At 46.8% G+C, this 22,002-nt stretch overlaps 1 protein-coding gene across 1 annotated transcript in view; it reads left to right on the plus strand.

Annotated features, from left to right (window-relative positions):
* The window catches only part of LOC115480851 (barrier-to-autointegration factor B-like), an 88,506-nt gene extending 86,181 nt beyond the window's left edge, over nt 1-2,325 (plus strand). The window contains 2 exon segments of the mRNA XM_030219789.1: nt 1,581-1,603; nt 1,605-2,325. Coding sequence (XP_030075649.1) covers nt 1,581-1,603; nt 1,605-1,785 — 204 coding nt within the window. The 3' untranslated portion in view covers nt 1,786-2,325.
* Nucleotides 2,326-22,002: the final 19,677 nt, after the last annotated feature.

Here is a 22,002-nt window from a genome sequence, read left to right on the forward strand (position 1 = left end):
GGTGGAACAGATTTGCTTTCACTATTCGGATGCTGCCTTTGCAGCGGCTGTTCTGTCTTGAAAAGTGGCACCTTCCCACCCTCAGAGATTGCTTTGGTACATTCCACCTGTTCATGGATTCATCTGCTGCATATGCCTAAGGAAGGTAAAATTATGCCTTACCTACCTGATAATTTTCTTTCCTTTAGAAGCAGCAGGTGAATCCAGGATCTCGCCCTCTGTCAGCCACGATTGTTTTGCCTGCCTGTTCTTGTTTGGTCTTCAGTTTCAAAAAACAAAAAAAACCCAAAGGAAAAGAAAAAAAAAAGAGAACAGAAACCACTGAAGAGGAGTCCATCGAGGTCGTGGTTCTCTTAAGTCGGACTGACGAGTTCTGTTGTCTTTGTGTGGTGAGTAGGCTTCCTGGTTTCATGTCTGATTCGCTTGGTGATGAGACATGTACTGAGGTGAAGGAGGAGCTGACCGTCAGTCTGGTATCACTGCCTTCAGCTTTGTTAATCTCGTATCTCCACCTGCTGGTAGCTGGACACAACCCACCAGTTCCTGGCTTCATCTGCTGCTACTGAAAGGAAAGAAAATTATCAGTAGGTAAGGCATAATTTTACCTTCTAGTAGTTAACCTAGAAAAATTAGTAAATGTCAAAAACGTCATATATGATATCCTTAAAGTGTCTTTGTCGTAAATTCCTACCATAGATGGTGGTATCATTTTATGCAAATGAAAAAAAATAGTGCTGCTCATATTCTATCCTAAACCACACATAACATCCTAGGAGAAGCCCCTCCATCCTCGCTTCAAATGGGCTCTCTAGTATCCAGTTATGTTACAAGTAAATTAATATCCCTTTAATCAGTAGTGTCAAACTTGTTGAAATCAGATCTGCTTCTTAGTCCTGGCTTCATACGTCACAGCACTGCTTGGACCAGTCCTATATCAGAGACTGTATTCAGTCAGGCAATACTGACCAACCTATCTTTATATCTGCATGACTTTTCCTTCATCTGATCAGTTGCTCTTAATTTGTGTGCTGGATTACATCATGCTTGCTGACAGAAACAGCAAAGTTGATAACCTGAAATAGCTCTTTTCAAGTAGATGACAAGTTTAACAATGTACTTAATCCCTTTCACCTCTCTGAGCGTTGCATTACTACTTGAGCTATGGAATTTAATTGAGGAGATGGGTTGCTTGTGAGCTGTTGCAATGATGCAGGCATTTCTCATTAATTTTGGTGTCTATGGAAAGCATGTGTTTATAGGTGAACAGCTTTGCTGTCTGATTCTGAAACCTGTCACCCAGAAGAGATGGGGATATTCTTATCAATAGCTAATGTAATGTTGATGAAAAGCTTAGGTACTGTGGGTAAGCAGATTACATTATAAAGTGGGGAATTGCAGTGCCACTGTCAATGTTGTAACTATCCTGTGGTGGGTTTTGTAAGGGAAGCTATTATTACTGCTGTTTTGTGCTACTACTACTGTTTGTGCTTTGTTAATAAGTTGTTGATTTCTATCACTGTCATTTCCATCAAAAAATATTTTAATGTATCTCTGCTTTGCTTTTAGTTCTTGTGTCACAGGCCTATGTCGTCCTGGGCAGTTTTAGTCCTGAAGAAGGATGAAGAGCTCTTTCGGGAGTGGTTAAAGGAGGATATGCGGGGCCAATGTAAACAAGCCAGAGACTGCTTCGGCTGCCTGAAGGAGTGGTGTGATGCCTTTTGTAAACCTGGACTTCATCTCTACTGCCTACAATCAGTATCATTAGGGCTTCTGCAGTTAGTATAGCAAAATCCTCACCTCTAGCTTGCAAATAAATGACATTTCTATATTTGGCAGTTTTCACAGTTGAAAACCAAAGGACTAATTTATTTCACATTTGGTGTTGGGACTTTCACAGCCTGTTATTTGACCGAATCTTGAGAGAATATTTTCTCATCGTATCTGTAACTACCCCTAAGTGTATGCTGTCAACCCTGGCTTGTGGCTTTTAATACTGATTTCCCTACTCTGTATTTCAAGTAGCTGCCTCAAGCCTTAACGATTTGCACATCTGCGGTGGGTGTGCAGGAAATTCAAATACAGTTATTGAACAAGAAAGCTTTCCCATTGCTTTTTTTTCTGGTCCAGGATTTCTCTTAGGCTGTCATATTCCCAGGCAGAAAACACTTGCCATTTTTGAATAATGTTTTAAAGTTTCTCCCTGGATGCACCTAAGTGGTTTAGTAAAATTTTGTCTGTGGGGTGAATTGTGGTTAGGGCTACTTGGGTTTTGGAAAAGAAACGAAAATCGCTTTTTTAAAATAAAAAGTTCTCTGATGCTTAGCATCTGGCTAGTTTGAAATCATGTTTTTCTTCTTATAGTCAGGTAGTGGTATTGGTCTGCTGTTGAGAACTGCTCACTCACCTTTCTGCATTCTGTGTTGACCACATACCCTATCAGATTGCCACTTTGAACCTGCTTGATTCTGTTAGTTTAGGTTTACATTGCCTCTGTTAATAAGTGATTGATTTTTTTTTTAGGCACCCACCAGCATCCCAGTAAAACGAGTCTCTGAGGACAATCATGACATTACCTTCTCACATGTGGGTGATGTCATCCGTGGAGCCCCAGTGCAGATGCTACTCAGCGTTCTATTCCTTCTAGAAGCCTTTGACAGGCCCCCACTGTGCATCTTGAGTTCCTTTCTGCATGCCTGACTTGTGCAGGACCTGCAGTTTCATCTTCTCTGCAGAGCAATGAAAATGTCTTCCCCCCCCCCCCCCCCCCCCCCCCTCACTGTAGTGCAATTTTACTGTCAGAAATTTTTTCTTGACTTCCTGCTTCTTCATTAGTGTTGTGAGTAAGTGTGCGGGACCAGTTTTCTTTCATTAGTTATTTTTCTTTATTACCTTTAGTTTTGTCAGCTTTTTGAAGTTTATACTCTTTATTTTTTAGGCTGCTTTAGTTCTACCTGTATTCACTTGTTCATACCCATGTCTGTTAATAATTCCCAATGTAATTCACTATCCTTTATTGTCTGATTAGACTGTAAGTTCTGTAGAGGAAGGACTGCCTCTTGGTGTTTAGTGGTATAGCGCTGCGCACATCTGTTAGTGATATGGAAATTAAGGGAGTAAAGTCTGCCCAAAGGAACTTTTTCATCATTTTTTTTTTTTTGTTTGTTTGTTGGAATCAAGACGAGCCAAGTGTGGATGTTCTTTGATTGTGTGGTGTGTTGTGTCCCCCCCCCCCCCCCCCCCCCCCCCCCCCGGAAGCTGTGGCAGTGCTCATGCACAACATCTTTAAGATTACACAGATGAAGAATTTGGAGACACCACACTGTGCAGGTAGTTCTCAGAAGACTGTTTATATAGAGTCTAGAAGGCTCCCGAATTTGAGAAGCTGCAGCTTCTGCAATCGTTCCGTAGTGGTTGAATCTGCCCTCAAAAGAGCCAGAAGCTTGAGGACACATGCCTCGGCTTCCACAGGCACGGATGGAAGTCTAGCATCTTTTAGAAGGAAAGTATTTCAAGGCTCATTTCCTGTATCCAGTCTTACCAACTACGTGAGCATTTTCTTGAAGAACTTGCGTGTGCAGTGTGCTACAGTTTGTAGATACTCTCCCTCCCATAACAGGCCTCAGAACTTTGTAAATCAGCAACTAAGCAGAAGGCGGGTTTGAAAGCACATAGCTTCAGCAACTTTTGATGTGACATCCAGACTAATGCAATAGGTAGTGGCTTGTGCAGACCCTCATGGCTGCACATCTCAAACCTGGAACCAGCAGTTCAGAAAAAGTTGGTGGATGTCCCTTGCCACGGCACCAAACTATTTGGGGACAAGTTGGCAGACTTCATAAGGAGAACAGATGCCATCGAATCTTTCTTGACACACTCCTTTGCTCTCCACTTCTCAGATTTTAGGGCAGAAGATGAGTGCCTATCTTTCTCAAAAGCGTATGTTCACTCCCTCATCCTGCTCTCCCCAGCAAACCCAGATTCTGCGCTCCTACCCCTCGGCAGGAGTGAGCCCAAAAGCCCGAGCCATCTCCCAGATTAAGCATGGGGCGAGTTTTGAGTGGCTCCAGCAGCGCTTATCCGATATAAAAGTGCCTGCCCCAGATGACCTACCAATCAGGAGACTGAATGTTTTTTCAAGAAAAGTGGCCCCTTGTACTCTCAGACCAGTGGATATTTCAAATAGGTGGGTTTACACTCTCAGTTGGCATCAACTCCCTCCAAATTGCCCACCAAGAGCTTCAAGACTTGGCACCCAGCATTAGGAAGTGATCACAGAGGAACTCTCCTCCCTTTTAAAGGCCCACATAGTCAAACCAACCCACCAGGGGAGAAGTAAAAGGATTCTATTCCAGGTACTTCCTAGTGCAATTTTGTCCTATCCTAGACCTAAGGGCCCTGAAAAAATAACTGGTCAAAGAAAAGATCAGGATGATTTTCCTGGGCACCTTTCTTCCTATGATTCAGTCAAACAATTGGCCATGCTCTGTTTTTTAAAGGATGCTTATACCCAATCCAGATACATCCAAGCCACAGGTGCGTTATCTCAGATTTTGAGTAGGGAAACATCACTACCAGTACCACGGATTTGGCCTCACATCCACTCCCAGGGTGTTTACAGAGTGTCTTGCAATAGTTGCAGCATTACAGTGCAGGGTGTATATGTATGTCCCCACATGCTCCCAGTGAAGCAATTAGAATCCATTGGAGCCCTGCTAGACACAGTTCAGGCTTAAGCCAGATATGTTCATTTGCATCATTCAGCAGGTTTGCAGCAGCCAGCAGGTCACAGCTCAGCAGATGCTGAGGTTGCTAGGCCACATGGTCTCACAATGCATGGCATGCCTCTATTTGCGAAGTGTCCAGTAGACTGTAGCTTTCCAGTGGTGTCAGGTCATGGGGAATCTGAAGAATGCCATCGCAGTCACCCCAGAGTTGGTGGACAATATGTACCAATTTGCCTCTGGGCTTTTATTTCAAATTCATCCTCCACAGAAAGTTTTGACCACAGATGCATGTGGCCTGGGATCTGGTGCTTACGTAGAAGAGCATCACACCCAGGGTCAGTGGTCCACTTAGGAGGCCCAGTTCACATCAATATCCTGGGCTGGGGCGGTGTGTGGTACACTCTAAAGCTTTTAGAGATCGGTATTCAACCAAATTGTTACCCAAACAGTGATCAGTTTCCATTTACTATTGCAACAAGCAAGTTGGGGGGGGGGGGGGGGGGCATTTGAGAGGTACAGGATCTGGCCCTTTATTCAGGACGCAATCAGGATGGCAAATCGTGCTCAGTGTCGCATAACTTGCAGGAAAGAAAGTCTAGCAGATAGACTGAGCAAGGTGATGCAACTGCTGAATGATATCTCACTATGGGCATTGCCCGCAAGATCTTCAGAGAGCAGGGAACCCCTTTGGTGGATGTTTTTGCCACTCATCTCAACACAAAGTCCCTCAATATTGCTTGCAGAATCATCACCGGCAGACTAGCATCAGATGACTGCCCCCTTGATTGGGGAAAGTGGGGCCTTCTGTATGTATATCCTCCAATCCCTTTTAATAGGGAAGATTCTGCTGACACTCTGCCAGGATCGGGAAACCGTGATCCTCATTGCGCCTTACTTGTCAAGGCAGGTATGGTTCCGTCTTTGGTGGTGTCTGCCAAAAAAGAAATCTTGGCAATTGGAGTTTTTTTTCTGACACTCATCACACAGAACTAGGGATGTCTCCTTATCTCCCAGCCTCCAGTCCCTGGCTCTCGTACCTTGGAAAGATTCCACTAAGAGGCAGCATACCTTCAAATGGAAAAGGTTTGCCATCTGGTGTGAGGGCAAGGCCTTAGATCCTTTCTCTTGCCTGACATGAAGACTTCTTGAGTACTTTTACTCACCTTAATGCATTTAGTACTTGCCATCACTGTGTAGAGGGTAAGCCCATCTCTGTACAGCCTTCAGTTTGTTTTATGTGAGATTTGCTTTAGATGAAGCCCCCATTAAACCTCTGGTGTGTGATGGGACCTCAACATCATCCTCACTCAGCTGATGAAAACTCCCTTTCAGCCACTTGACTCATTACATCTGAAGTACCTGACCTGGAAAGTCTTGTTTCTGGTGGAGGTCACTTCAGCTCACAGAGTTGGCCCTAGTAGTGGATACACCTTTCATGAAGTTTCACCACAACAGAGTAGTTCTCCACACACATCCTAAGTTGCTTCCTAAGATAGTGTTGGAGTTCCATCTTGCTCAATTGTTCTGACAACATTTTTCCTGAAACCTCAAGCCCATCCTGGTGAAAATGCACTGCATACCTTGGACTGCAAGTGAACTTTAGCGTTCTCTCTGGGGTGGGCTAAAGCTCATAAACAGTCCACTCTCAGCTTTTTGTTTCTTTGATACAAACAAGATGGGGGGCAGCCATCAACACACCTTATCCAATTGGCTAGCAGACTGTATCTCCTTTACAAATGCCCAGGCTGGGCTGACTTTGGAGAGTCATGTCACGGCTCATAATATTGGAGCCATGGCAGCATCTGTTGCCCACTTCAGATTGGCTTCCATTGAGATTTGCAGAGATGCGATGTGGACTTCAGTTGACACGTTCACATCTCACTACTGTCTGGAACAGAACATCTGACATGATAGCCGGTTTGGCCAAGCAGTACTGCAGAAATTTTGAGTCTGGAATCCAACTCCATCCTCCTAGGCCTATTCATTTGTATTCCACACTGCAGCTTCACAACAGGAATTTTTATGTTGGAGTTGTTGGTTCTGTTTGGCCTTGCCTATGCAAGTTCCTATTGACCATTGTTTTGTTGTTTTCAATGAGCCCGGTAGCTACAGATTTCCACATGTGAGAAGGTAATATCCTGCCTTTCCTCAGAGAAAGAGAAGTTACTTGTAACAGGTGCTCTCTGAGGGCAGCAGGTCATACGTTCTACCATACCTTCCCACCTCCTCTAGGATGGCAATCTTTATGCTTTTTTATCCAACTGCAGGTCCCGTGCGAGTCGGGAAGGCACATGCGTGTTGGGGGCCTGCCAAAAGCTTCTAGAAGTAAGGAACTCTGGGCAGTGTCCACATTGAGGCTACATGGATGATGTTCGCCTGCTTGTGAGAATGTATATCCTGCTTGTCCTCAACACATTACAGCGTGAGTAACTATCTTTTTCATGTGAGTCTCCTCCAAATTCATTGATGGTTAAACATATATATATATATTATTTTTTTTAATTTTCTATATGTTAACATAGGACTTCTTTTACAAATCCACGCTACCAATTCTATGTGTGGCAAATGAGAGAAAGCCCATTCAGTTCCTATAGGCTTCCTTCATTTGCTACCCGGAATTGCTTGCGCGGCTTTGTAAAAGAAGCCCATAATTAAGAGTGATGTCCTTGGCTTATCGTTTTCCTTCATAGACCTCAGTATAGTCACTCAATCTCCTCTCATCTATGTAGGTTTCGGTGGCCTCATACTTTGAATATTAGAAAAATACACAAATCTCTAGTGGCTCAGTAGATTGACGTGTAAATGTGCACTAGTCACTTAGGGCATTTTTGAAGGGGGTACTGAGTACCGTCACCTTTTCCATTGTCTACAAAAGTGGCCCATGGTACCTAAGTTTTAATGAAAGAGCTCAGGCTCTACACACCAATTCTGCCTTGTTATAGATTATATGACAGGGGGCCTGGCTATTGTGGGGTGGGTCCCTCAGTGATCACCCCACCCCTGAAGGATGGCCTGGCATTTGAGTAGCAGCACCTTTTTCGCTAGAAAAATGCACTGCACTTGGATACATTTTTATATTAGCTTGATACAAACATTTATGTAATGTAATACTGACTTACTTATGACTTGCATAAATGCATATTAGAGTTGGCCTAATGTTACATGATGCATATAAATACAACTTCCTTGTCATCAAGCAGATGAAGCCATTACGTATGGGTTATGTCCATCAACCAGCAGGGGAGATAGAGAGCACTCAAACTTTCACAGTGCCCTCTTGGCCAGCTAGCTCCACTGTCTCTTCAGTATTCTCTATCTCCCCTAGCAGGGTGGCTGCAGCTTGTTCGAGCTCCAGAAAAATCTGCCGGGAGGTGGGTTTCTGGCTTGCCAGTTGTTAACGGGGTGTTGGAGGCTATAGCAGCTTCACTTTAAAGGCACATAGGTTAGCCCTTTCCCTGCCTTACCCATACCTCTGTGGATGTGGACATATTGCCTTGCTTTCCCTGTCCTTACCCACCAACAGTGGATGCAGGCATATAGGTTCGCCCTTTCCCCTGCCTTTCCCACTCATCTGAGCCTCCGGAGTCTTCAATACCTCTGCTTTCCTCACAGCTTTTAAAAAAAAAAAAAAGTCACGTCGCTTTTTTAAACGCAGAGACGCTGGAACAGAGGTTTTTGACCTGATTTTCTGCAGGATCGTAGTTGTACACTTGATCCTTTGAGGTAAGAGTGTTTTCCAACTTCCTCCGGGGTGGGCCCGCGATCGGGGCGATTTTGGCGCAAAACCTGTCATTTTGGATTTTACCGCCGTTTTTCGGCGATGGCTGCGGACAATGTAAAGCGCTGTTCCCTTGTGGCAAGCGCAAATCAGCAGCAGGGCTCTGTAAATCGTTGCTGTACTGGCTTAGGAGCCAGCCCAAGCATGGCGAGCGATGTTTCTTCTCGCTCTGAGCTGGCAGCGGGCGCCATTTTGCTTACACCGCATGGCGCGGCCTCCGTGGACACGGAGAGACCTGAGCCGGGTGGGGCACCTCGAGATGAGGTTATTTCAGGAGTGGCTAGCACCGGACAGGATTTGGGTGCCCAGGGTGAGATTTTCTCCCCGGATTTTGTGCTTTTGCTGCATAAAGCATACATGATGAAAAGAGCCCTTCCTCAAGGGTCGCCTGAGGCTCCTCTGATTGCCCCCCCCCCCCCCCCCCCCCGATGGATTCTGGCCTGGGATCTGCCCAGTGAGGCTTTTTTCCCGGATGCTTGGCCTAAAGATAAGCGCAGAAGGGTTAATTCCCCTTCAGATTGTGGTGCACCTTTTTCCCCCCGTGGTCGGGGTTGTGAGGATTCGGAGAACTCTGACAGACGTTCTTGGTCTGAGGAACCAGAGTCAGGTGCAGGATTTACCACAGGATCTGGATGATCCCTCCGCGGTGAGGATTTTCCACCGTGATGAGCTGCCAGCGCTTATTTCAGATACCCTGCAGGCCCTCTCGATTGAAGATCCTGACAGTGGCATGGCCTCCTCGGGTAATCCCAGGATGGCTAGTACCAAGAAAGCTGCTCGGGCCTTCCCTTTGCATGACTCCATCCTAGAGCTTGTTTCGGCTCAGTGGGCTGACCCCCGAGGGACCTTTGAGAGTTTCCAGGGCTATGGGGCAGTTATACCCTCTGCGTGAGGGACATGGCTCGTTTTCAAATGCATACAGTGGATGCCCTAGTCACTGCGGTGACAAAGAGAACTACCCTCCCTGTTGAAGGAGGTGTTGCCCTGAAGGATGTTCAAGACCATAGGCTGGAAACAGCATTGAACGGTCCTTTGAAATTGCAGGTCTCACTGTTCGGGCCGTCTGCATGCAGCTGTTATGCTGTGAGAGCCTGCCTAGCTTGGCCTGCAACAGGCAGTGGCTCAGCCAGGAGATGGAGCGGAGCCCTTCTTGGATGTGGCTCGCGGATGGAGGTGGCCTTGTCCTTTCTGGCTGATGCCCTTTATGACCTTGTCAGAGCTTCGGCTAAACAAATGGCAGTAGCAGTGGCGGCTCGCCGTCGTCTGTGGCTACGACACTGGGCAGCGGACATGGCCTCTAAGCAAAGGTTGGTGAAGTTGCCTTTTCAAGGACTTCTCCTATTTGGTGAGGAGTTGGAGAAAATTGTGAAAGGCCTGGGTGATCCAAACCCCAGCGCTTGCCCGAAGATAGGCAGAGGCCTTCCTCTAAGGGCCAGGCGGTCCACTCCTCATACAGACCTCGCTTCCGTGAAGCTAGAAGGTACCGCCCGGGGCGTTCTGCTGGGTTCACTTCACGTGCCCGTGGTCAGCAGAGGAACTCCTTTCGCTCGGACAAGCGTTCCGCAGCCGGTGGCTCAAGACCAGGAGTTCAGGGGCGACCCTCTCAATGATGGTGCACCGGCCCTCTCCTCGATGCCTGTCATCGGAGGACGGCTTTCCCTCTTTGTCGAGGAGTGGGCCAAGATTTCCTCAGATCAGTGGGTTCTGGACCTGATCAGAGACTGGATACAGAATAGCAATTCAACGCCCCAGTAAGAGACGTGTTTGTGGAGTCCCGATGCGGTTCTGCCGTCAAACGGGCGGCGGTGGAGGAGACTTTACAAGGTCTGATTCAGTTAGGGGCAGTGACCCCGGTGCCTCCCGCCGAGCAAGGCTGCGGCTGATACTCCATCTACTTTGGTGGTGCCGCGAAAAGGTGGGTCCTTTCGCCCTATTCTGGACTTAAAAGAAGTGAACAAGTCCCTGAGAGTGCGGCATTTCCACATGGAATCCCTGCGCTCCGTCATTGCGGTGGTACAGCCAGGAGAGTTTCTCACGTCTCTAGACCTGAAAGAAGCTTACTTGCACATACCGATTTGGCCCCCACACCAGAAGTTTCTGAGGTTTGCGGTGTTGGGAAAACATTTCCAGTTCAGGGCCTTGCCTTTTGGCCTCGCCACAGCTCCCCGAACCTTTTCGAAGGTAATGGTGGTAGTAGCTGCTTTTCTCAGGCGAGAAGGTATCAGGGTTCACCCGTACCTAGACGACTGGCTCATCAGAGCAGACTCTGCAACAGAGAGCTTACAAGCTACAGCCAGAGTGGTCTCAGTACTGCAATCTCTAGGCTGGGTCGTCAATATGGCCAAAAGTCACCTGACCCCTTCACAATCTCTAGAGTTTTTGGGGGTCAGGTTCGACACAGTCTCGGGCTATGTGTTCCTACCCGAGCTAAGGCGGTGCAAGCTTCAGAATCAGGTCCGTCTGCTCCTGAGGATGCCCCGCCCGCGAGCTTGGGACATTGTCCAGCTGCTGGGATCGATGACAGCCACGATGGAAGTGGTACCCTGGGCGAGGAGCGCACCTGAGATCTCTACAGTATTCCTACTCCGGAGATGGTCTCCTATTTCTCAGGATTACCAATGCAGACTTACTTGGCTCCCTGCGGCCAGACTCAGCATGGAGTGGTGGCTCTCGGACAGCATGCTGCGGCGAGGAATGCCGCTGACGCTCCCCGTTTGGTGCCTAGTGGTAACAGATGCCAGCCTGAAGGGCTGGGGCGCACATTGCAAGGGGAAGCATGCCCAGGGTCTATGGACACCCGAGGAGTCGGAGTGGTCCATCAACCGCCTAGAGTTGAAAGCGGTGTTTCAGGTGCTTCTGGCCTTTCAAGTGACCCTGGAAGGATTGGCTATCAGAGTGATGTCGGACAACACGACAACGGTGACCTATATAAATCGACAAGGCGGAACAAGGTGCAGAGCACTAGCCGCGCAGGCCGAACTGATTTGCCACTGGGCCGAGCTGCATCTTCAGTGTCGGCAGCTCATATTGCAGGTCAGAGCAATGTGCAGGCCGATTATCTGAGCAGGCATCAGATCGATCCAGCAGAATGGAATCTGGCAGACGAAGTATTCCTGCAGATCTGTGCCAAATGGGGCAAGCCCGTGATGGATCTAATGGCGACAAGTGCCAATACCAAAGTCCCGTGCTTCTTCAGCAGACGGAGAGATCCTCGCTCGGCGGGGTTGGATGCCTTGGCTTAACCCTGGCCTCCGGGTCTACTTTATGTGTTTCCCCCATGGCCCTTGATAGGGCGCCTGCTCTTGCGGATTCGGCTGCACCCAGGAGAAGTGGTCCTCATCGCCCCGGATTGGCCCAGAAGGCCTTGGTATGCGGACCTCCGACAGATGCTAGTGGAGGCTCCCCTTCCTTTACCTCTGGTACCGAACCTGTTGACTCAGGGACCGGTAGCCATGGAGGACGCCGGCCGCTTTGGTCTTACGGCATGGCTATTGAGAGGGCGCAATTGAGGGATAAAGGTTATTCCAATAAGTTATTTCCACTCTCCTGCAAGCCCGCAAGCGGTCCACTTCTGTGGCTTATGCCAGGATTTGGTGCCTGTTTGAGTCTTGGTGTGCTTCCAGAGCCATTGCTCCAATGCGGGCTCCTGTCTCGCCAATTCTGGACTTTTTGCAGGAAGGTGTACAAAAAGGCTTGGCCTATAATTCCCTGCGGGTGCAGGTGGCAGCGTTGGCCTCCCTTCGTGGTAAGGTGGAAGGCGCGTCTTGGCTGCTCACCCAGATGTGGCACGGTTTCTTAGAGGGGTGCTTCGGCTCGACCTCCAGTGCGAGCACCCTGTCCAGCTTGGAACCTGGGGCTAGTTTTGAAAACCCTGCAGGCATCTCCTTTTGAGCCGCTTCGGCGAGCATCGGAGAAAGATTGACACTGAAGGCTGTTTTTCTGGTGGCATTACCTCGGCGAGACGGGTGTCAGAGCTCCAGGCGCTGTCCTGTAGAGACCCATTTCTTCAATTTTCAGAGTCCGGAGTCACGGTTCGGACCGTGCCTTCCTTTATGCCTAAGGTGGTTTCAGCCTTTCACCTAAACCAGCCTATTTCTTGCCTTCTTTTTCAGAGGAAGAGTTTCCAGAATCTTTTGGGCAGCTGCACCTTTTGGATGTGTGCAGGACTCTGCTGCAGTATCTGCGAGTTACTAACTCTTTCAGGACTTCTGATCAGCTGTTTGTTTTGCTATCCGGTTCTCGCAGAGGGTCTCCAGCGTCTAAAGCCACTATTGCCCACTGGCTCAAAGAAACTATCTTTTCAGCTTATCTGCTGGCCGGCAGGGTTCCGCCTGTAGCCTTTAAGGCACATTCTACTAGAGCGATTTCTTCCTCTTGGGCTGAAACTGGAGCACTCTCTCTTCAAGAGATATGCAGTGCAGCAACATGGGCTTCTAAGCTCTCCTTTGCCCGACATTACAGGCAGGATGTGGCTGCAAGGAGGGATACGCGTTTTGGTGCACAAGTGCTAGCGCGTGGTGTGGCTTGTTCCCACCCTATCTAGGGATTGCTTTGTTACATCCCATACGTAATGGCTTCATCTGCTTGATGACAAGGAAGGGAAAATTAGGTTCTTACCTTGGTAATTTTCTTTCCTTTAGTCATAGCAGATGAAGCCATGAGCCCTCCCTGTATGATTGTCTGTATGCTGTGAATCTGTTTTTCAGGTTCTGTTCTAATTTCCTGAAGTTCCTTCCTTGGGAGAAAGTTGGAAAACAATCTTCAGGATTCATGTTCAGTTTAAATTTAGGAGGATGTGTTCATTCCCTCCAGCATGTTTTTTTGGAGGATGTGTTGATTCTCTCCAGGAGGCGCGTGTGTTCCCCTCCACTTATACAATAAGGAGGATGAGTTTATTCCCTCCAGGAGGATGTGCATTCCCTCCTTTATGAGTTCATGCCCTTGTGATGGGCCATCGTTCGCTGTGAGGAAAGCTCTTGTGATTCCCATTGCGGTTTGCCATACTGCTTGGAAGCTTCAAATACTGAAGAGGCAGTGGAGCTAGCTGGCCAAGAGGGCACTGTGAAAGTTTGAGTGCTCTCTATCTCCCCTGCTGGTTGATGGACATAACCCATACGTAATGGCTTCATCTGCTATGACTAAAGGAAAGAAAATTACCAAGGTAAGAACCTAATTTTCCCATTTGTAAAATCCATCAGTAATAAACTTTCACATCCTACTCCATTGGGGCGCTTAGAAAAATAGCATAACAAACGACAGACACATCTAATAACTCACCCTCCCAACCATTGTATTAAAAAGAAAATACACTATATATATATATATTACTACTACTACTATTTAGCATTTCTATAGCGCTACAAGGCGTACGCAGCGCTGCACAAACATAGAAGAAAGACAGTCCCTGCTCAAAGAGCTTACAATCTAATAGACAAAAAATAAATAAAGTAATCAAATCAATTAATGTGAACGGGAAGGAAGAGAGGAGGGTAGGTGGAGGCGAGTGGTTACGAGTCAAAAGCAATGTTAAAGAGGTGGGCTTTCAGTCTAGATTTAAAGGTGGCCAAGGATGGGGCAAGACGTAGGGGCTCAGGAAGTTTATTCCAGGCGTAGGGTGCAGCGAGACAGAAGGCGCGAAGTCTGGAGTTGGCAGTAGTGGAGAAGGGAACAGATAAGAAGGATTTATATATATATGTGTGTGTGTGTGTGTATACAGATAAGGCTAGTTTTATATTTCTATATATGTTTATGTCCCATCAAAAAATGACTGTAAAATGGTATTTAATGCATACATATCCTTTTCCTGAAGACCCCCCAAAGAATTCTTCAGTGGTTCAAAGTATGCGCTGAGGATAGGCAATGTTAGACATTTTATATACAACGTATTTACTCCAGTGAACTGGAGAAAATTGCCGTGTTTTGTCCCATGAGGATTACTTACTACTACTACTATTTAGCATTTCTATAGCGCTAAAAAGCGTACGCAGCGCTGCACAACACTTATTCTATAGACAAGAAGGATATATATTTTCACATGTGGGTGATGTCATCTGATGTAGCTTTGCATGGGAAAAGCTCCCTAGCTTCCATAGCGTCCCACAGATCAATCCAGAGACGAGTGGGTTATGTCCCCCTACCAGCAGGTGGAGATTGAGAACCTCAGACTCTTGGTGTATGTAGACCTGTGCAGCCAGCTTAGTCTCAGTATTCTCGCTATCTCAGCAGGTGGATAGACATATCCTGTGCAGCTCTCTGGATTGAGATGTGCTCCTAGCCTGTTCCCTCAGGATTAGTTGAGCTAGGGGTTCGTGGCAAGGTTGAGCCAGTAAGGGGTACACCTGGTGGTGCCAGGTCCCTCCCCTACCCCCTTTATTTCGCCAGGCTTGGTAACTTTCCTGGGCACTCAGATGCTGATTATCTTTGCAACTCCTGCCTTAAAAAAAAAAAAAAGAAAGAAAGGAGCAGAGAGAGAAGAAAAAGGAAATAGAGCAGAGGGAATAAGGGTTGTTCAGCTCTAACACCAAGGTAATTGGTAATTTCTCTACTTTGGGGCTCTGTTTTTTGCCGTTGGAGCGCTGCGGGGAAGGCGTTGCGGGGCCCTCATCACGGATGTTTTTTTTGGTTTATTTTGCTGGTTGGGGCACTGGCAGGGGAGCGTGTTTTGGGGCTCCGATGGTAGGACATTCCGGGATTATTTTGGCACGATCTCGCTGTTGCGGGTGCCTTTTTGTGCTAGGGTTCCCTGTTCAGTGCAACGCGGTTTTGCGGTTCTTTTGCTATGGCGCGCTTAGAGCTCTAGGGGAGGGGCGCGGGTTCGCACCAGTAGGTTCTTACTGACCCGACTTTTCTCTCCGACGGTTCCGGTAAAGGGAGGGGAACTGTGAGGGTTTTCAGCTGCAGTAGACGCTTTAAGGGCTGATCCTTATTTCCCTCTCGGGAGATTTGCACCGTGTTCTGGATGAGTTCTGTTTCTCATTGGGATGTTTCAACTCGGGGACAGAACGTTTGATTTTCTTTAGACCTAATTGCCAGGTTTTCCTTTGGGATTTGTTTCTGGCAGTCTCATAAGCGGCACTACCGTGCTGTTTCTCTGGCTGAGCGTTGTGAAGAATTGCAGTCTTCTTTGCCAGTGTTTCCTTTGCGTGAGACTTATGGGGCAGGTCCTTTGGATTGCAGCACGCTTTTTGTTTTTTTGCCTGGGACTGCTGTCATTGTCTTCTACATAACTTTGGCACTGCATTGATGCTGGCATGCGTTTGCTTCCAGGGCTTGCATGTGATCTCTTGCCATTACATCTTACTTTTTCGGGTGGCATTCTGGCTCTTTAGGGGACTGTCAGTTGGTCTCAGATCAAGTATGTTCCCTGGGGACTGACGATTTTTCATGTCAGGACTGTGAATGATTTGCCATGCTGTCTCTGGGCTGACTTTTATTTTCTTGCAGAATGGAAGCTCTATTCTTGGTCAGAATTGTTGCCATATTATCTTAGTCCAGAATACACATGCTGCCCTCTTGTAGGACAGTTTTCATATTATGTTAGTCAGCTTGCTCAATCTTGCTGTCTGACAGGACGGTTGTCATCTTATGTGCTTTCAGATTGGACTGGTTCTTGCAGGTCTGTTGCCTTCTTATGTTCATCCATTCTGGACGTCTGGTCCCCTTGTAGGACTGAGGATATCTTATGTTCAGAATTTTCATCCTTTGGCAGAGCGGCCGTCTGGTTTCTCATAGGGAAGGAATGTTGCCTTTTTTCAGGATTGACGTTGCGTTGTGCAGGGCTGACAACTAAGGTGTAAGCTAGTGAACAGTGCAGTGGGCTGTCATCTGTGAGGCCCAGGTTTGGTTCCCACTCTGACTCTATTCGTCCTGCTACTGTTAGGCCTGACATCTGGTTTTGGCAGCACTGGCATCTGGTTTTTCCATGGCTGGTGCCTGTTTTTTTTCCAGGGGTGTCACTTGGATGGACCTTCCGTAGGGCAAGACCTTAGCATACCGTCCCTTTCTGACATGGTGGCCTTCTCTTCAGGTTCGATGCATTTCAATCAGGCATGTGGATCTCAGGAGGGGTACCCTTATGTTCCCTTGAGGAGATACCAGGCTGCCTTTTGGGCTGTCATCTTGTGTTTTCCTTCTTTATAGGCCTGAGGATTGTTGCTGTAGAGGAACTTCCATCTTGCCCATTCTCTGGCCTCTTTATTTTCTATTATTCAGGCTGGGGTATGGTCTCAGTCTGGGACAGGCATCCAGCTTTGTGAGCAGGACGGTGTCCTTTGTAGTGGCAGTATTCTCACCTCACTATCAGACTCTGGGCCGTGGCGACATTGACAGACCATTGGAAGACATGCTATCTTTGCATCTTTCTAATCTTTAGGGCCTTACTAGGCCAATATCACAGAGTGGGCTTGGCATCTGGCACATTCGTCACTTTGGATTGCTCGGTGAAGTTGGATAGGTCTGCTGGAGACTGTAGCTTGTGTGAGGTGATCTATGGGAGTTCTTTCCCTTTATTCACTTTGGATGGCTTATCTATCTCTCTCTACTTGGAGATAACTGTCTTTGTCTAGCCTAGTTTCTGGTGTCCTGCTGCTGGCGTTCTCGGCTGCTTGGCCTGCACCGCTTTCTTCTGTGCACTACCTGCTGGTAGTCGATGGTATTCTTCGCAGCTTTCTGGCTACAGTGTTTCCTGTGCTTGAGTCAGCGGCTTCCTTGGGACCACTAGCCTGGGGTGGATCAGGTTAATCCCTGCCTTTTTCAGGGAGTGGTGCTTGAGGGTTTCCTACCCTAACTCTGGCACCCTGTTTTAAGTACTCTAAGGTGTTTAGGGTTTCCTAGTTTACACCTGGGTGTGCAGGCCAGGCAGGATGGTAGTTCTGAGGTCCCTGAGTGGAGAGTATCCAGACGCTGAACCTTGGTACTGGATTCTATCTCCGTTATTCTTTGCCTTATGGCTATTTTTCCTTCCTATGAGCTGAGAGTTAAGCTCCGTAACACTTTCCTGCCTCTTTCAGGAGGTTTAGTTCTCTTCCTTATGTGTAGTACCTCTGGGTCTGGAGAGTGCGGAGCCAGGGTTACATTTCCACTAGTTGGGCTCTTTTTTGTTGGCCTTCGAGAAGCGCCTTTTTCGGTGGCTATTTCCTTGGATTGTGTAATTTGCTGGTTGAGCAGAGCTAGGTCACGGCATGGTGTACGCAATCTCCTTCGCCGCATGGTGACCACAGCTTCATCGCTGCAGATGAGTGCTGTCCCTCGCAGTATGTTCTTAGCAGCATCTGGACCATGGCTCCTGCTCAGCATCTGGAGCGCGGCTCCGTACCGCATGTTGGGTGTGGCGCCTTTTGCTGCATGTCACGCATGTTAAAGACAGCTTCATTGCCGTATTCTAAGCGCTCCTCCAGCTCCTCTTGTTCGGCGCAGCTCCATCGCGACAGGTTGGGCGCAGCGATCCATCGCAGCATATGGAGTGTGACTCCATCGCTGCATGGGGGGGGGGGGGGCACAGATTCATCGATGCTTTTGGAACATAGATTCATAGTGGTGGGTTGCACACGGGTACTGCTTGGCGGTTGAGCGTAGCTCCAGCACTGTATGTTTAGTACGGAGCCATCGCGGTATGCTGATTGAGGTGACTTCGTTGTAGTGTGGCGTCATCTTTGGAGGTTGAGCGTAGCTGTATCGCTGCTTTTTGGATGCATCTTTGCGCTGCATGTTGAGCGCAGTTTCTTAGCGGCTTTGAAGTTCAGCTTCCTCACCTGCGTGCTGGGCACAGTGTCTTCACGGTAGTTGTAGCACGGCTCCGTTTTTGTATGTTGACTGAGTATTCTTGCTCCATGGGGTACGCTGCACTTGTGCTGCATGTTGGGCACAGATCGCTTCTTCCATCAGTATTGTCGTTTATATAGGGCTCAGTTCCTTCGCTGCATTCTGGACGTGGTTTCTCAGTTCCAGAGTCTCATTAGCTCCGTCGTTGGGGTTTGTGGCTGGCAGCTTTATATTCTTTCAGGACTTGCAGGGTTTTCTTCCCCTTGTTGCCTCAGGCTTTTTATGTTCGAATTTGTTCTGTTTTAGGAGTTGGGTCCTTATTGGCAAGTTCTGGGGCATCTCTTTCATTTCATTTGGTGTTGGTGAGTCCTCTTGGAGTTGGTCTCTGATCCGGCCTCTGTGTGGAGGTTCGGACGGGTATGTTTTTCTGGGGTCTTTGACTATTGGTGATCCCTCCCTACACTTGGGACTGCTTTGGTACACCCCACTCGTCTCTGGAAAAATTAGTTTATTACCTGATAATTTTCTTTCCATTAGTCCCAACAGATCAGTCCAGAGGCCCGCCCTTTTCTGGGGTTTGTTTGCATGTTTTCTCTTCTTTATATGGTTTCCCTTGATTTCAGGGGACATGACTCGCGGTTCGGTCTTTTTCGCAGGGATCGCTGCGAGCTCACAGTAAGCTACGGAGGATGCAGTACTTTCACAATTCCACTTCCCAATTGGGTGGTTTCCCTCCCGCGGTTGCGGTAGAGGCAGAACCTGCGAGGGTTCTATGAAAGCAGGAGTAGAAGTAATATTAGATTGTTTTTTCTTCTTCAGATGCTTTGGTATCGACAATACTGAGACTAAGCTGGCTGCACAGGTCTACGTATACCAAGAGTCTGAGGTTTTCTCTATCTCCACCTGCTGGTAGGGGGACATAACCCACTCGTCTCTGGATTGATCTGTTGGGACTAATGGAAAGAAAATTATCAGGTAATAAACTAATTTTTCCTTGATTAGGGAGCATTACATCGCACTTGTGTGCACCTTGCTACTGCTGCATGGGACCTTGTCAAGTTGCCATTTTATCATGGAGCTTAGTGGTCACACTTTCTGGTGCGCCCTCTTGTATCTGGTAATTTGTTTTTTGTCTTTGACTTTTTCATTGTGTAAGTCCTGTCACTATCATGTGGTGTTTTTTAATAGGCACAGCAGGGGCACTATTATCCATATGGGCTACTGTTAAGACATGTTATTTACTGTTAACCCCAATTATTAGCAACTAGGTTTCATTGCATAAAATGGGACCTGTGGCAAAATAGCATGAGTTACTGGTAAAATAACAAGTCTCAACAGTAGCCCACTTGGATAACTACATCCTTCAATTAAGGTTTTTAGTTGTTTAAAAGTGTTTTTGTTTTTTGTTTTTATTTGATTTGTTGTTGGGCTCGATTCTAGTCCAGTATGCTTCAGGCATCACGTCAGCAATGTTCATCATGCAGGAGTTTGATTTTTGCTGCTGTCAGGACATGTCTCAGAAAAGTTCCCAGTGCAACAGGACCTTATCCATAATGCATACGCATTGCTGCCTACAATGCCTGGGATCAGGCATCTGTTTTACGATGTCGGAGGGAACTCTATGGTCATGAAAAACATCAAACAGTTTTATGGCACTGGAAAGTCTGGTCGTTCGGCAGCAGAAGCATCAGTCCCCATGGCTCCTGAAACCATCAAACTCTGGGAATGCATCAACAATGTCTCCATCACCCTCAACTGAACATTGATAGAGGCCATCAAGATAGACCATTGTCCAGCCCCTTGAGGAAGTACTCAAGCATGAAATTGCTGATCTGCTTAGTAATATGCAACCTGTTGTTAAAATCGTCTGTTGTGACACTGATTTTTAAAAAGGGTTCTAGGGGTGATCCATAAAATTATAGACTGGTAAGCCTGATGTCAGTGCTGGCAAAATAGTGGTAACTATGATAAAGAATAAAATTACAGAACGCGTAGACAAACATTTATTTAATGGGACAGAGTCAGCATGGGTTCAGCCAAGGGAAGTCTTGCCTCACCAATCTGCTTCATTTCTTTGAAGGTGTGAATAAACGTGGATAAAGATGAGCCAGTTGATGTAGTGTATCTAGATTTTCAGAAAGCTTTTGATAAAGTTCCTCATGAGAGACTCCTGAGAAAATTAGAGTTATGGGATAGAAGGCAATGTTCTGGTGTGGATTAAGAATTGGTTATTGGACAGAAAACAGAGGGTAGGGTTAAATGTTCATGTCTCTCAATGGAGGAGGGTGAACAGTGGAGTGCTGCAGTGATCTGTATTGAGACCGGTACTGTTTAACATAGAAACATGACGGCAGAAAAAAGCCAAATGGCCCCTCCAGTCTACCCATCCTAGTCTTCCTTTTCCTAAGTGATCCCACATGCTTATCCCTTGCCTTCTTAAATTCTGAAACGGTTCTCAAATCCACAACCTCCACCGGGAGGCCATTCCACGCTTCCACCACCCTTTCCGTGAAATAATACTTTCTTAGATTACTTCTAAGTCTACTCCCTCTTAACTTCATCCTATGCCCTCTCATTCCAAAGTTTTCCTTCATTTGAAAATGGCTCACCTCCTGTACATTAACACCACTGAGGTATTTAAACGTCTGTATCATATCTCCTCTCTCCCGTTTCTCTTCCAGCGTATACATGTTGAGGTTCATGAACCTATCACTATATGTTTTATGACTGAGACCACTTACCAATTTGGTAGCTGCCCTCTGGACCAATTCCATCCGGTTTATATCTTTCTGTAGGTGCACTGCACACAGTACTCTAAATGAGGCCTCACCAGAGACTTATACAAGGGCATTATTATCTCCTTTTTCCTTCTGGTCATCTATGTACCCAAACATCCTTCTGGCTTTGACCGTTGCTTTTTCTACCTGTTTGGAAGCTTTACGGTCATCAGACACAATCACCCCCAAGTCCAGCTGTTCTTTTTTTCGTACACAAAAGCACTTCACCCCCCTATATTGTACTGTTCCCTCGGATTCTTGGGACCCAAGTGCATGATCCTGCATTTTTTTTAGCATTAAATCGTAGTTGACAAATATCGGACCATTCCTCCAGCTTCACTAGGTCCTTGCTCATGTCATTCATACCCTCCAGGATGTCCACCCTGTTGCAGAGTTTAATTTCATCCGCAAAGAGACAAACCTTACCAGACAGCCTTTCCGCAATATCACTCACAAAGACATTAAAGAGAGCCGGCCCAAGGACTGATCCCTGCGGTACTCCATTGACGACATCCCTTTCTTCAGAACAAGCTCCATTTACCACCACCCTCTTGTCTCCTTCCATTCAACCAATTTTTTTTTTTTTTGCAATTTTACATTTTAATGCAAGATTATAATCTTGATTCAGCAGTGTTAACATAAATCCAAATTTCAAAGAAATAATGTAATAAAGTTCTAACACTTAGTCCCCTATTAAACAAATCCAAGACTCCAATTACAGGAAATTCAAACGGAAATAATTACTAAGGTTAATGAGCATATAATACAGGACAGAAAATATTATTTATTTAAACTCTGTTCTTTTAGAGGATATGAATTATGTCAAATGTGAAGGATCCACAAAAACATACTTAAATGAATTAAGTCGAATAATGCAATTACAGGGGAACCTTAAGTAAAATACTCCTCCAAGTTGGAGAACGGCGGGTTTTAATAGCAAAAATTGTTTACACCTTTTCTGGGT

Source organism: Microcaecilia unicolor, chromosome 11 (assembly GCF_901765095.1).
Source record: "Microcaecilia unicolor chromosome 11, aMicUni1.1, whole genome shotgun sequence".
NCBI classification, from domain to species: Eukaryota; Metazoa; Chordata; class Amphibia; order Gymnophiona; family Siphonopidae; genus Microcaecilia; species Microcaecilia unicolor.